At 42.6% G+C, this 14,636-nt stretch overlaps 1 protein-coding gene and 1 long non-coding RNA gene across 3 annotated transcripts; both read left to right on the forward strand.

Moving 5' to 3' along the window:
* Window positions 1-322: 322 nt before the first annotated feature.
* Window positions 323-2,999, forward strand: LOC311116047. Of its 2 annotated transcripts, none has more exons than XR_014611345.1 (5): window positions 323-424; window positions 1,081-1,275; window positions 1,586-1,672; window positions 2,331-2,584; window positions 2,665-2,999. It is a non-coding gene; the product is annotated as an uncharacterized lncRNA (long non-coding RNA). The 2 variants fall into 2 exon arrangements; XR_014611346.1 differs by lacking the exon at window positions 323-424 and adding an exon at window positions 547-723.
* Window positions 3,000-5,407: 2,408 nt separating this feature from the next.
* On the forward strand, window positions 5,408-13,159 carry LOC311116048 (uncharacterized protein; the record flags this gene model as incomplete). The annotated part of the gene is made up of 4 exons (XM_084191181.1): window positions 5,408-5,524; window positions 6,137-6,286; window positions 6,488-6,563; window positions 13,058-13,159. Coding segments are annotated over exons 1-4 (331 nt in total), but the record flags the coding sequence as incomplete, so codon positions are not given.
* Between the last annotated feature and the right edge of the window lie 1,477 nt (window positions 13,160-14,636).

Here is a 14,636-nt window from a genome sequence, read left to right on the forward strand (position 1 = left end):
CCATGGTTATAACAAATAAACTGATGGAAGTGTTTCCGAAGCTCCAACAAGGGGGAGGCTTTGAATTTCTAAAACTTGTAGGATCTACTCGCAGTCGAAATCTTGCGTTGCTTCAGTGTCCCAGCACTGGATACACCCTTGCCTATCTGAAAGATCCATCGACGATGATTGGACAGGCTACAATCTACATACGTCCACTTCAACAGGATCTACCCTTAGATTGTGTACATACATTTACAGAGACTTAGTTTAATACATAATCAAAACAAAGATTACTGGTGACTTTTAATCATTAATTAAAAGCAATTTGTTGTTGTTGTTAGGAGAGCTCACGTCCTGCCTCTGGTCCAGTCATCCCCTGCATCACTTGTCAGAAGGAAGTTCCCTTTTCAGAGATGAAGCTGCACAGATTGAGCTGCAATGGGTATGTACTTCTTAAAGCAATGCAAGGGTAGCATAATTTATTTTCTTTGGGAATATGTCTCTCTTATTGTTGTGCACACAAATAAGCGAGTATGACCATCATTTCAATTGTGTTAACTTCAAGGACACCCATGCAGGAATCAGAAAGAGAACAAGAGGGAGGCCAAAGTGAAGAAAATGATAGTGAGACAGCCCTAGTCAGTGACAGTGTTCCAGTGAGGCCTGAAACATCAGCTGAGAGTGCAGTAGTACCGGCAGTGATTGTCAACGAGGAGTTGGATCGCAAAGAAACAGACAGTGGTTTGTGTCATCACAATAGTGTTGCTATAAGATTGTGTGTAACTGAAAAGTTAATAGAAAGATAACACCTGTAGGATATAATTAGATAAGATAATACAGTTACAGACAATTAATAACATGCAACTGGGTTTTTCTATTTTTCTAATATTTAGTTGTAGTTGTTTAGTAGTGCTGTTTTTATGTCAACTCAGCGTTGTGACAGGTTCTGAAGATGTTGGGTCTCACGTTTTGTCAGTGAAATGAACAGAATTTTCCTCCTGTTCTGTAGAGTGAGAGGATATCTGTATATGCAGGTAACATGCCAACTCACAATATGTCTCTCTGTAATAGATAACTTTATTGTTGTTGTTTGTTTAGAATGGAAGCTTATTAAAGAACCCACTCAAGCTGCCAAAGTTTTCAAAGAGAATCTGCTAAGGGAACATGCAACTGGGAAACCACTTAGAATGAAGATGGATGTAAGGGACTCTGAAGAGGACAGGGAACGGGAGCTTCTCTTATTCTATAAACAGCAGCAAGAATGGGCATGTCCACTTCATTGTACTCTGGTTGGTAAGTAATATAACATTTATAATATAAATACATCAGTACAGTTTATACCACTCAAGTAGCTTATATGGAATTGTTAAATGGGAGAATGGAATGCACAAAATTATATAATTGATAAAAATGTTATATGTATCTATGTGAATATTGTGCACAATATACTCTTGTTATCTGGAATAATCAATATTAAGGATGCTATTCTAGAATTACAGCCAATAGAAGTTTTTCTCCCTTTCTTGTTAAATGTTACCAAATCCAGTTACCTGTATTAGGCCGCCACTTTTTTTCCAGTGTTATTATCAGTATTTTATTTCAGGTGATGTTGCTATCGGAGAGGGAGTGATGCGGTACTTTATGACAACAATCATATCCAAACTCCAGTTTGGATTCAGTCTAGATCTTGGTAAGTATCTTACTAATTTTTTGAAGGTTAATCCATCTATAAATTGCAGAAATGTCTGTCTGTAGCGCATGTCTCTCAGTTAGTCCGATGGATTTCAAACTTGACAGGTGTCTTGCTCTGGTCACGAGTAAGTGCAGTGCCAAGTTTGACGACGTTTGGATAAACGCAAAAGACAGCGTTACATATATAGGTAAAAGAAGCACACATTGGCTTTTGCCGCTCTTGCTGCTTGCCATTCTCACACTGCATGCAACGCTGACTGAGCACCTGTTTGTGTCGTGACTCACTCTACACCGCCTCTCTCTATGCGCGCGCACACACACACACGCGTACACGTACGTTCTGGTGGTTGATGAACGCGGATATGTGCTGTTTAGCGGAGGGCCGGTGGGCAATGTTTTGTGTCAGGTAAGTCTGTAGTAGGGTATACAGGGGAATTGAATTTGAAGTGGTTTGGGGTCCTTCTGTAAGTCATTTTGGAGTAGGCTACAATTTGGTTTAAGTGAATTCTACAAGCAGCAATACCACAGGCCAAGTAATCGCCACTAGTATGATGTAATATATCTATCTATCTATCTATCTATCATACATTTTTATTTAATGTATTTAAGAGGTTAATTGTTGTGACTTTATTCCCTGCTCTCTTGGTACTTTACAGGAGGAATGGGCCGAACACTGCTATTTGAGGGTGAACCTGACCATCTTGTTCCAGCAGCATCAGAGGCACTTATTGAAAGCAACCTCTTCCGGGTTGCAGGAAGGATGTTGGGCCACACCTTTCTGCATGATGGTCCCCATGTCACAGGACTAAGTCCTGCTGTAATTCATGTACTGTTCAATGGGGACCCTGAAATGGCTACTGTTGTTACAGAAGACTGTCCTGATCTGCACATCAGGAGCATCATAGAACTGGTATGTAACCTAAAAGAAACTTTGCCATGTAAAAAATATTGCTTGGGCAGATATAATAACTTGTATGGTCTTAATTCTAGCTTGAACATGAAGATCTTACACCGGAACAGAAGGACACAGTTTCAGATCTTTCCATGTCTTGGGATCTTCCGGAATTGACACAAGTTCAGTGTCTTTGAAAACATTAACACACTGTGCAGTAGTTGACTTTTTTTTCTTCCATTTACTAAAATCAAACTGTTCTGCACCTTCAGTGCTAACAGTACAGCATTCATGTTAGTCATTCTGTGGACCATAATGAGACAGGAAGCTTCAAAGAAACAGCTTTTTTTCCTTTCTTTTAAAAGGAAAGTAAACTTTCAGTTTTTCCTTGCTTGTTCTAACACAACAAATAAAAACATGGGTTGGACATCAGTCTAAGATTCTTGATAACACTTCCACAGTCTCTACATATAGTCTAAGTGCATCAGTAACAGAAACTCCTGGAGCTGGCAAAATTGCAACCTCTTCATCTGAGAGCTCACGGGCCAGCTGAACCTCGGGGACTGACACAGTGCCTCGATGAAGGCAGTGAGGTCCGTTCCAATCGATCCCATATTCTTCAGGAACCTGAATGGATGACAAGCATAATCAGTCTTGTACTTAAAACTAGTTTGACATGTCCTTACACAAGATTGTTATTTTTGGTCACCAAGGCAGTGAGAAATGAAATGTTACTTATTCAGTTTTTTAAAATAATACAGCTTTGCATAGTATGCACTGTAGAAACTACAGCTCACAGGTTGATCTTTAAAAGCTCGGGAGATTTTAAAGAGACAATAATCTATAGTAAATGTTTCATTTAAAGTATCTATATACACATACATACATACATATACATACATATATACATACATACATATATTTATATATATATACATACACACATATATATACACATATACATATATATACACATATACATATATATACACACATATATAGATAGATAGATAGATAGATAGATAGATAGATAGATAGATAGATAGATAGATAGATACCACATGCTCGAACAGAGATGACCTGAGATTTTTTGCCTCCTATGATATTTTGCTTTTCTATGATTATATTATACCCTTTACAGCAGGGGCACATCCGGACAGCTGAGAATATTACTGTCAGATATTGTTCCACCTCTATTAAACAGGAGGCTAAAAATCACAGGACATGTCTATCCTGATGATACAAGTCAGCCGTCCTGAAATGTGTGTTTCTCTTCACATTTCTTCTACACATTCTACATCTCAGAGGCGATGTCTTTCCATAAGCGGGCTTCCTTCACCTTTCAAAGGGGCAGAGCTCCAAATTAAAAATACATTTAAATAATGCCCATATTATTATCTACTCACTTGGAACATGCACACCTCTTGCATTCAGGTGACCACGCATTAGCTTGTAGCCGGTGTTTGGATGACTTCTGTGAATTTCACTTACAATACGGTCTAACTCCTCATCATTCACAGCTGAATAGAGATCTGTCTTTCTGTACAAACAAGAAAAACACAACATCAAGTAATGTTACCTTAAACGTCATATTCTTTCCGAGTGTATGAGAGCAGCAATTCATAAACAGAAAACTCATGAATTTAGTGTAAATACCTTAAACTGTATTGTTGCATGCGCCTCCTGATGGTCCTCTTTGACACACCGAACATCGCTGCAATTTGAACTGCGGGAACTCCACAAAGAAGTTGATGCTCCAGAACTGCACTCGGTATGTCAAACGCCAAACGCCCCGGTCCCTGTGTGTGTTGGGCCTGAAGTGCCCTGGTACCAGAGAAGCGGTGGACAACTTCTTCTAGATTTGCAATCACTCTGTGGTCGATATCTTCGTCGGAAAGTGCGGAAATGACTCCAACAACTTCAATAAGTTCCTCTGCTTTACTAGCTACATGCTCTGGGTCAGCAGGTCCTGCTTCTACATCCTCTGCTAAGTTTAAAATGTCTCTAACCAACTCCCTGGAAAGTTCACGGAGATCCTCCATTGTCTCTATCCGGGTTGGCCTACTCTACTTCAGACCAAAGCAATGGATCAGACTAGATTCGCGTTAGCCCCGCCCACTGACTTTGATGGGTCAGTTTGACAGTTTTAAGTAATTCATGAATCACTGCAATGCAGGATCATGAAATGTAAATGTAAATAGTGAAATAATTATATATGTATTTTACATAAAATGAATCGGTATTTGAATTAATTAATGATACATTTAATTACACATTTATGTATTTAATTCTAATTTTAATTAATTAATGACACATTTAAGTAATTATTTAATGGTGTATTTATTTATTTAATTGTGGCACTTTTAGTCCTCCATATGATAACGTCAACCGCCTGTATTCAATTGGGGAGCGGTGCTATGCTGCTAGCCTCATGCTATGAATATGCATAGCCATCTCAGATATTATTTTTTTATTTTAGCAGACGCTCTTATCCAGAGCGACTTACAATGCATACATTTTCATACTGGCCCCTCCGTGGGAAACGAACCCACAACCCTGGCGTTGCAAGTGCCACGCTCTACCATATATAAAGTGTTTATTCTGAAATGTACCGGGATGTCACGTGTCCTACTTATACCAGTACACCCGGTAACAACTTAAGCATTACGAAACTTATATTCGATCAAATAAAAACCTCGCATAGCAAATAAGCCCTTTCATGTTTTTGTTGACCAAATTCGACAGTCTCTCATTGACCAAAAAACGACTTGCTTGGTTTTGGTGCGAAACAAAACGCCACCTGCTGGAGGGGAGACAGATGTTCCGCCGAGTTGGGCCTTCCTCTTCCTCTTCCTCTCTCATCATACTTCGCGCCAAGGAAGGGGTTTTTCCAGAAGCTGCGCTGTCAACTAGTATCATCACAATCAATAAGAAAACTCCCTTATTTAGTTGATTATGGTAAGTCACGGCGTCTATGCATCGATTGTCCGAATTCATCAACTCATTCCCCGGAGAAATAAAAACCAGTTTTTGGTATTGCATGGGGGGGAATGGGACGTTTTGGCCATGTGTTAGCTAGCAGGCTAGCAGTGTGGATAAAAGCTAGTTAGCCAGCTAGACACCACCTCTAGTTGCCCTATTTGGTTATTTTAGTTGGATTTCTTAACTAGCTATCGTGCTCATGAAAAACAATGCATGTAGCTAACGAACTCGCTAGTCAGCTGTTTACATGGCAAACATGGAAAAAAATGGCAGTCGTGTTGTCAATATTGACAACGAGTTATGGCAACAAGTGGCATTTTTACATGGGCAGATCATAAAGCTGATTAAGTTGACGGTACTTGAACTAGATACAGCATCTGGCCCTTGCCACATATCGTGCATGTGTAACTTTTCAATACGTCTTCAAATCAAATGTCATTTCACGTCTACGGTTGATCCCAAATCACACCCTATTCCGATATATAGTGCACTACTTACTTTTAACCAGAACCCTATAGTGCACTATATAGGGAATAGGGTGCCAATGAGGCACAGTGGACTAATTTAACCCTCTCCTTCCATTCTCAGGACATCAGGCGGTTCTTTGCACCAAGCAAACCCGCAGCGCAGAAACCCTCTCAGAATGAAATCCTCAACACAGAGGAGGAGTCCAAGAAGAAGAAGAAGAAATCCGTGTCAACAGACGAAGAAGTGAAGAAAAAGAAAATTGCGACCAAGGTATATATTTATATTATTATAAACCAGCGTCTTTAGTCAGTGAACTGGTCGGCGCTAGCTTCTATAGCCACAAACTGCTAAACCTCGGCTATTTCTACAATCTCTTAACCCTAACCACACTGCTAAGCTTATGATTACAATGACTGTGGTTATAATGACCGTGGTGATGATGATGATGGTGATGATGATGATGTGTTCCAGATCACCAGCCCCAAGGTGGAGGAGAAGAAGAAGGACGGTGATAAAAAGAGAAAGAAGCGTGCTGTCATTGAGTCAGGTAATAATTCCGACTGCACCTCTGTAGGCCATTTAATGGTCATTGAGTCAGGTAATAATTCCGACTGCACCTCTGTAGGCCATTTAATGGTCATTGAGTCAGGTAATAATTCTGACTGCACCTCTGTAGGCCATTTAATGGTCATTCAGTCAGGTAATAATTCCGACTGCACCTCTGTAGGCCATTTAATGGTCATTGAGTCAGGTAATAATTCTGACTGCACCTCTGTAGGCCATTTAATGGTCATTGAGTCAGGTAATAATGATGACTGCACCTCTGTAGGCCATTTAATGGTCATTGAGTCAGGTAATAATTCCGACTGCACCTCTGTAGGCCATTTAATGGTCACTGAGTCAGGTAATAATTCCGACTGCACCTCTGTAGGCCATTTAATGGTCATTGAGTCAGGTAATAATTCCGACTGCACCTCTGTAGGCCATTTAATGGTCATTGAGTCAGGTAATAATTCTGACTGCACCTCTGTAGGCCATTTAATGGTCATTGAGTCAGGTAATAATTCCGACTGCACCTCTGTCAGTGGAGGTATAACTGTCCATGGTTTTTTAGAATAGGCCATTTAATGGTCATTTCCAATTGAGCCGACATATACATGGTTTAGGCTGAATCCCGGCCTAACACAAGGAGGTCATAGGACATAAAGGCGGGGTCAGAGGGGCGGGGTCAGAGAGGCAGGGTCAGAGAGGCGGGGTCAGAGAGGCGAGGTCAGAGGGGTGGGGTCAGAGAGGCGAGGTCAGAGGGGCGGGGTCATAGTGATTTGCAGTAGACAGACGTATAGCAGTAAACCAAAATGATTTGTCGTGCTCAACATATATAAATATGCCTCTGTGTAACTATTGGATCATTCAGACTTTATCGTCCAGTATTTCTACTCTTCCATATTCATTGAACCTGTTTTGGTTGTAAACTCAAATGGACAGTGAGCAGTGATGTCCAACGGGCCTTCGGAAAAACAAAATACTTTCTCTGACTGTTGTCATAGAATATGGGGTCATCCTGCATGTGGCTTCTGGAACTAATGACATGGAGTCTTAAGTTAAGGAGGGTTTCCTCCCAAGGTGGAGAGAGAAGGACCTGTTGTACGCTCCAGCCACTAACAAGCTGCTTGTGTCTGTGTTGTCATGGCAACAACACTGATGGAATGGTTAGTTAGTCATGGCAACCACACTGATGGAATGGTTAGTTAGTCATGTCAACAACACTGATGGAATGGTTAGTTAGTCATGGCAACAACACTGATGGAATGGTTAGTTAGTCAGGTCAACAACACTGATGGAATGGTTAGTTAGTCATGGCAACAACACTGATTGAATGGTTAGTTAGTCATGTAAACAACACTGATGGAATGGTTAGTTAGTCATGTCAACAACACTGATGGAATGGTTAGTTAGTCAGGTCAACAACACTGATGGAATGGTTAGTTAGTCATGGCAACAACACTGATGGAAGGGTTAGTTAGTCATGTCAACAACACTGATGGAATGGTTAGTTAGTCATGGCAACAACACTGATGGAATGGTTAGTTAGTCAGGTCAACAACACTGATGGAATGGTTAGTTAGTCATGGCAACAACACTGATGGAATGGTTAGTTAGTCATGTCAACAACACTGATGGAATGGTTAGTTAGTCATGTCAACAACACTGACGGAATGGTTAGTTAGTCATGTCAACAACACTGATGGAATGGTTAGTTAGTTAGTCAGGGCAACAACACTGATGGAATGGTTAGTTAGTCATGTCAACAACACTGATGGAATGGTTAGTTAGTTAGTCAGGGCAACAACACTGATGGAATGGTTAGTTAGTCAGGGCAACAACACTGATGGAATGGGTAGTTAGTCAGGGCAACAACACTGATGGAATGGGTAGTTAGTCATGTCAACAACACTGATGGAATGGTTAGTTAGTCATGTCAACAACACTGACGGAATGGTTAGTTAGTCAAGGCAACAACACTGATGGAATGGGTAGTTAGTCATGGCAACAACACTGATGGAATGGGTAGTTAGTCATGGCAACAACACTGATGGAATGGTTAGTTAGACATGGCAACAACACTGATGGAATGGTTAGTTAGTCATGTCAATAACACTGATGGAATGGTTAGTTAGTCATGGCAACAACACTGATGGAATGGTTAGTTAGTCATGTCAACAACACTGATGGAATGGTTAGTTAGTCATGTCAACAACACTGATGGAATGGTTAGTTAGTCATGGCAACAACACTGATGGAATGGTTAGTTAGTTAGTCAGGGCAACAACACTGATGGAATGGGTAGTTAGTCATGTCAACAACACTGACGGAATGGTTAGTTAGTCATGTCAACAACAATGATGGAATGGTTAGTTAGTTAGTCAGGGCAACAACACTGATGGAATGGGTAGTTAGTCAGGGCAACAACACTGATGGAATGGTTAGTTAGTCAGGTCAACAACACTGATGGAATGGTTAGTTAGTCAGGTCAACAACACTGACGGAATGGTTAGTTAGTCATGTCAACAACACTGATGGAATGGTTAGTTAGTTAGTCAGGTCAATAACACTGATGGAATGGTTAGTTAGTCATGTCAACAACACTGACGGAATGGTTAGTTAGTCAGGTCAACAACACTGATGGAATGGTTAGTTAGTTAGTCAGGTCAACAACACTGATGGAATGGTTAGTTAGTCATGTCAACAACACTGATGGAATGGTTAGTTAGTCAGGTCAACAACACTGATGGAATGGTTAGTTAGTCATGTCAACAACACTGATGGAATGGTTAGTTAGTCATGTCAACAACACTGATGGAATGGTTAGTTAGTCAGGTCAACAACACTGATGGAATGGTTAGTTAGTCATGTCAATAACACTGATGGAATGGTTAGTTAGTCATGTCAACAACACTGATGGAATGGTTAGTTAGTCATGTCAACAACACTGATGGAATGGTTAGTTAGTCATGGCAACAACACTGACGGAATGGTTAGTTAGTCATGTCAACAACACTGATGGAATGGTTAGTTAGTCATGTCAACAACACTGATGGAATGGTTAGTTAGTCATGTCAGGGCAACAAAACTGATGGAATGGGTAGTTAGTCATGTCAACAACACTGATGGAATGGTTAGTTAGTTAGTCAGGGCAACAAAACTGATGGAATGGGTAGTTAGTCATGTCAACAACACTGATGGAATGGTTAGTTAGTTAGTCAGGTCAACAACACTGATGGAATGGTTAGTTAGTTAGTCAGGTCAACAACACTGATGGAATGGTTAGTTAGTCATGTCAACAACACTGATGGAATGGTTAGTTAGTCATGTCAACAACACTGATGGAATGGTTAGTTAGTCATGTCAACAACACTGATGGAATGGTTAGTTAGTCATGGCTACAACACTGATGGAATGGTTAGTTAGTCATGTCAACAACACTGACGGAATGGTTAGTTAGTCATGTCAACAACACTGATGGAATGGTTAGTTAGTCAGGTCAACAACACTGATGGAATGGTTAGTTAGTCATGTCAATAACACTGATGGAATGGTTAGTTAGTCATGTCAACAACACTGATGGAATGGTTAGTTAGTCATGTCAATAACACTGATGGAATGGTTAGTTAGTCATGTCAACAACTGATGGAATGGTTAGTTAGTCAGGTCAACAACACTGATGGAATGGTTAGTTAGTCATGTCAACAACACTGATGGAATGGTTAGTTAGTCATGTCAACAACACTGACGGAATGGTTAGTTAGTCATGGCAACAACACTGACGGAATGGTTAGTTAGTCATGTCAACAACACTGATGGAATGGTTAGTTAGTCATGTCAACAACACTGATGGAATGGTTAGTTAGTCATGTCAACAACACTGATGGAATGGTTAGTTAGTCATGTCAACAACACTGATGGAATGGTTAGTTAGTCAGGTCAACAACACTGATGGAATGGTTAGTTAGTCATGTCAACAACACTGATGGAATGGTTAGTTAGTCATGTCAACAACACTGATGGAATGGTTAGTTAGTCATGTCAATAACACTGATGGAATGGTTAGTTAGTCATGTCAACAACACTGATGGAATGGTTAGTTAGTCATGTCAATAACACTGATGGAATGGTTAGTTAGTCATGTCAACAACACTGATGGAATGGTTAGTTAGTCAGGTCAACAACACTGATGGAATGGTTAGTTAGTCAGGTCAATAACACTGATGGAATGGTTAGTTAGTCAGGTCAACAACACTGATGGAATGGTTAGTTAGTTAGTCAGGGCAACAAAACTGATGGAATGGGTAGTTAGTCATGTCAACAACACTGATGGAATGGTTAGTTAGTCAGGTCAACAACACTGATGGAATGGTTAGTTAGTTAGTCAGGGCAACAAAACTGATGGAATGGGTAGTTAGTCATGTCAACAACACTGATGGAATGGTTAGTTAGTCAGGTCAACAACACTGATGGAATGGTTAGTTAGTTAGTCAGGTCAACAACACTGATGGAATGGTTAGTTAGTCATGTCAACAACACTGATGGAATGGTTAGTTAGTCATGTCAACAACACTGATGGAATGGTTAGTTAGTCATGGCAACAACACTGATGGAATGGTTAGTTAGTCATGTCAACAACACTGATGGAATGGTTAGTTAGTCATGTCAACAACACTGAAGGAATGGTTAGTTTGTCATGTCAACAACACTGATGGAATGGTTAGTTAGTCAGGTCAACAACACTGATGGAATGGTTAGTTAGTTAGTCAGGGCAACAAAACTGATGGAATGGGTAGTTAGTCATGTCAACAACACTGATGGAATGGTTAGTTAGTCAGGTCAACAACACTGATGGAATGGTTAGTTAGTTAGTCAGGTCAACAACACTGATGGAATGGTTAGTTAGTCATGTCAACAACACTGATGGAATGGTTAGTTAGTCATGTCAACAACACTGATGGAATGGTTAGTTAGTCATGGCAACAACACTGATGGAATGGTTAGTTAGTCATGTCAACAACACTGATGGAATGGTTAGTTAGTCATGTCAACAACACTGAAGGAATGGTTAGTTAGTCATGTCAACAACACTGATGGAATGGTTAGTTAATCAGGTCAACAACACTGATGGAATGGTTAGTTAGTCATGTCAACAACACTGACGGAATGGTTAGTTAGTCATGTCAACAACACTGACGGAATGGTTAGTTAGTCATGTCAACAACACTGACGGAATGGTTAGTTAGTCATGTCAACAACACTGATGGAATGGTTAGTTAGTCAGGTCAACAACACTGATGGAATGGTTAGTTAGTCATGTCAACAACACTGATGGAATGGTTAGTTAGTCAGGTCAACAACACTGATGGAATGGTTAGTTAGTCATGTCAACAACACTGATGGAATGGTTAGTTAGTCATGTCAACAACACTGATGGAATGGTTAGTTAGTCAGGTCAACAACACTGATGGAATGGTTAGTTAGTCATGGCAACAACACTGACGGAATGGTTAGTTAGTCATGTCAACAACACTGATGGAATGGTTAGTTAGTCAGGGCAACAACACTGATGGAATGGTTAGTTAGTCAGGGCAACAACACTGATGGAATGGGTAGTTAGTCATGTCAACAACACTGATGGAATGGTTAGTTAGTCAGGTCAACAACACTGATGGAATGGTTAGTTAGTTAGTCAGGTCAACAACACTGATGGAATGGTTAGTTAGTCATGTCAACAACACTGATGGAATGGGTAGTTAGTCATGTCAACAACACTGATGGAATGGTTAGTTAGTCATGTCAACAACACTGATGGAATGGGTAGTTAGTCATGTCAACAACACTGATGGAATGGTTAGTGGTCACCTGGCTATTTATACTCCCCTCCTCTCTCCTCCCCTCCCCCTCTCCTTACTCCCCCCTCCCTCCCCTCCTCTCGGCTCCTCTCCTCCCCCTCTCCCCCTCTCCCTCTCTCTCCTCCTCTCCCCATCTCCTTACTCCCCCCCCTCTCCTCTCCCCCTCACTCCTCTCCTCCCCCCCTCCCCTCGTCTCTCTCCTCCCCCTCTCCCTCCCTCCCCTCCTCTCTCTCCTCCCCCTCTCCCTCCCTCCCCTCCTCTCTTTCCTCCCTCCCTCCCCTCCTCTCTCCCCTCCGCTCCCCCGTCCTCCTCTCTCCCCCCTTCATCTCCCTCCCCCATCCCTCCTTCCCTCCTCTCCCCTCTCCCTCTCTCTCCTCCTCTCCCCCTCTCCTTACTCCCCCCTCTCCCCCTTCCTCCTCTCCCCTCCCTCCTCTCTCCCCCTTCATCTCCCTCCCCCATCCCTCCTTCCCTCCTCTCCCTCCCCCATCCCTCCTTCCCTCCTCTCCCCTCTCCCTCTCTCTCCTCCTCTCCCCCTCTCCTTACTCCTCCCCCCCTCCCCTCCTCTCCCCCTCCCTCCTCTCCCCTCCCTCCTCTCTCCCCCCTTCATCTCCCTCCCCCATCCCTCCTTCCCTCTGTCCTGTAGACTCTGAGGAGGAGGTAGTGGAGCAGAAGCCGAAGGCCCAGAAACCATACCCTCCTCTTCCTCCTGCCAAGAAAGACCCGGTGCAGTACGTCTCTGAGACAGGTGAGACAGACTAGACTCCATACTGGGAGAATACCAGAACATACCGGAAATAACCTCAGAATACCGGAAATAACCTCAGAATACCGTAAATAACCTCAGAATACCAGAACTAAACAGGAGAATAGGAATCATACTGACAGACTCTAGCACAACTATTGTAGCATGTCTCAACCTCGCTCCATTTCTCTTCCCTTCTCTCTGTTTCCCCCTCTCAATCAATCAATCAATTTTATTTTATATAGCCCTTCTTACATCAGCTAATATCTCGAAGTGCTGTACAGAAACCCAGCCTAAAACCCCAAACAGCTAGTAATGCAGGTGTAGAAGCACGGTGGCTAGGAAAAACTCCCTAGAAAGGCGAAAACCTAGGAAGAAACCTAGAGAGGAACCAGGCTATGAGGGGTGGCCAGTCCTCTTCTGGCTGTGCCGGGTGGAGATTATAACAGAACCATGCCAAGATGTTCAAAAATGTTCATAAGTGACAAGCATGGTCAAATAATAATCAGGAATAAATCTCAGTTGGCTTTTCATAGCCGATCATTAAGAGTTTGAAAACAGCAGGTCTGGGACAGGTAGGGGTTCCATAACCGCAGGCAGAACAGTTTAAACTGGAATAGCAGCAAGGCCAGGCGGACTGGGGACAGCAAGGAGTCACCACGGCCGGTAGTCCCGACGTATGGTCCTAGGGCTCAGGTCTCTCAGTTGGCTTTTCATAGCCGATCATTAAGAGTTGAAAACAGCAGGTCTGGGACAGGTAGGGGTTTCGTAGCCGCAGGCAGAACAGTTGAAACTGGAATAGCAGCAAGGCCAGGCGGACTGGGGACAGCAAGGTGTCATCATGCCCGGTAGTCCTGACGTATGGTCCTAGGGCTCAGGTTCTCGGAGAGAAAGAGAGAACGAGAGAATTAGAGAGAGCATACTTAAATTCACACAGGACACTGGATAAGACAGGAGAAGTACTCCAGGTATAACCAACTAACCCCAGCCCCCCGACACATAAACTACTGCAGCATAAATACTGGAGGCTGAGACAGGAGCGGTCCGGAGACACTGTGGCCCCATCCGAAGAAACCCCCGGACAGGGCCAAACAGGAAGGATATAACCCCACCCACTCCGCCAAAGCACAGCCCCCGCACCACTAGAGGGATATCCCCAACCACCAACTTACAATCCTGAGACAAGGCCGAGTATAGCCCACAGAGGTCTCCACCACAGCACAAACCAAGGGGGGGGGCGCCAACCCAGACAGGAAGATCACGTCAGTAACTCAACCCACTCAAGTGACGCACCCCTCCCAGGGACGGCATGAAAGAGCACCAGCAAGCCAGTGACTCAGCCCCTGCAACAGGGTTAGAGGCAGAGAACCCCAGTGGAGAGGGGAACCGGCCCGGCAGAGACAGCAAGGGCTGTTCGTTGCTCCAGCCTTTCCGTTCACCTTCACACTCCTGGGCCAGACTACACTCAATCATATGACCT

This window comes from Coregonus lavaretus (assembly GCF_964263955.1).
Source record: "Coregonus lavaretus genome assembly, contig: HAP1_SCAFFOLD_3543, whole genome shotgun sequence".
NCBI lineage: Eukaryota > Metazoa > Chordata > Actinopteri > Salmoniformes > Salmonidae > Coregonus > Coregonus lavaretus.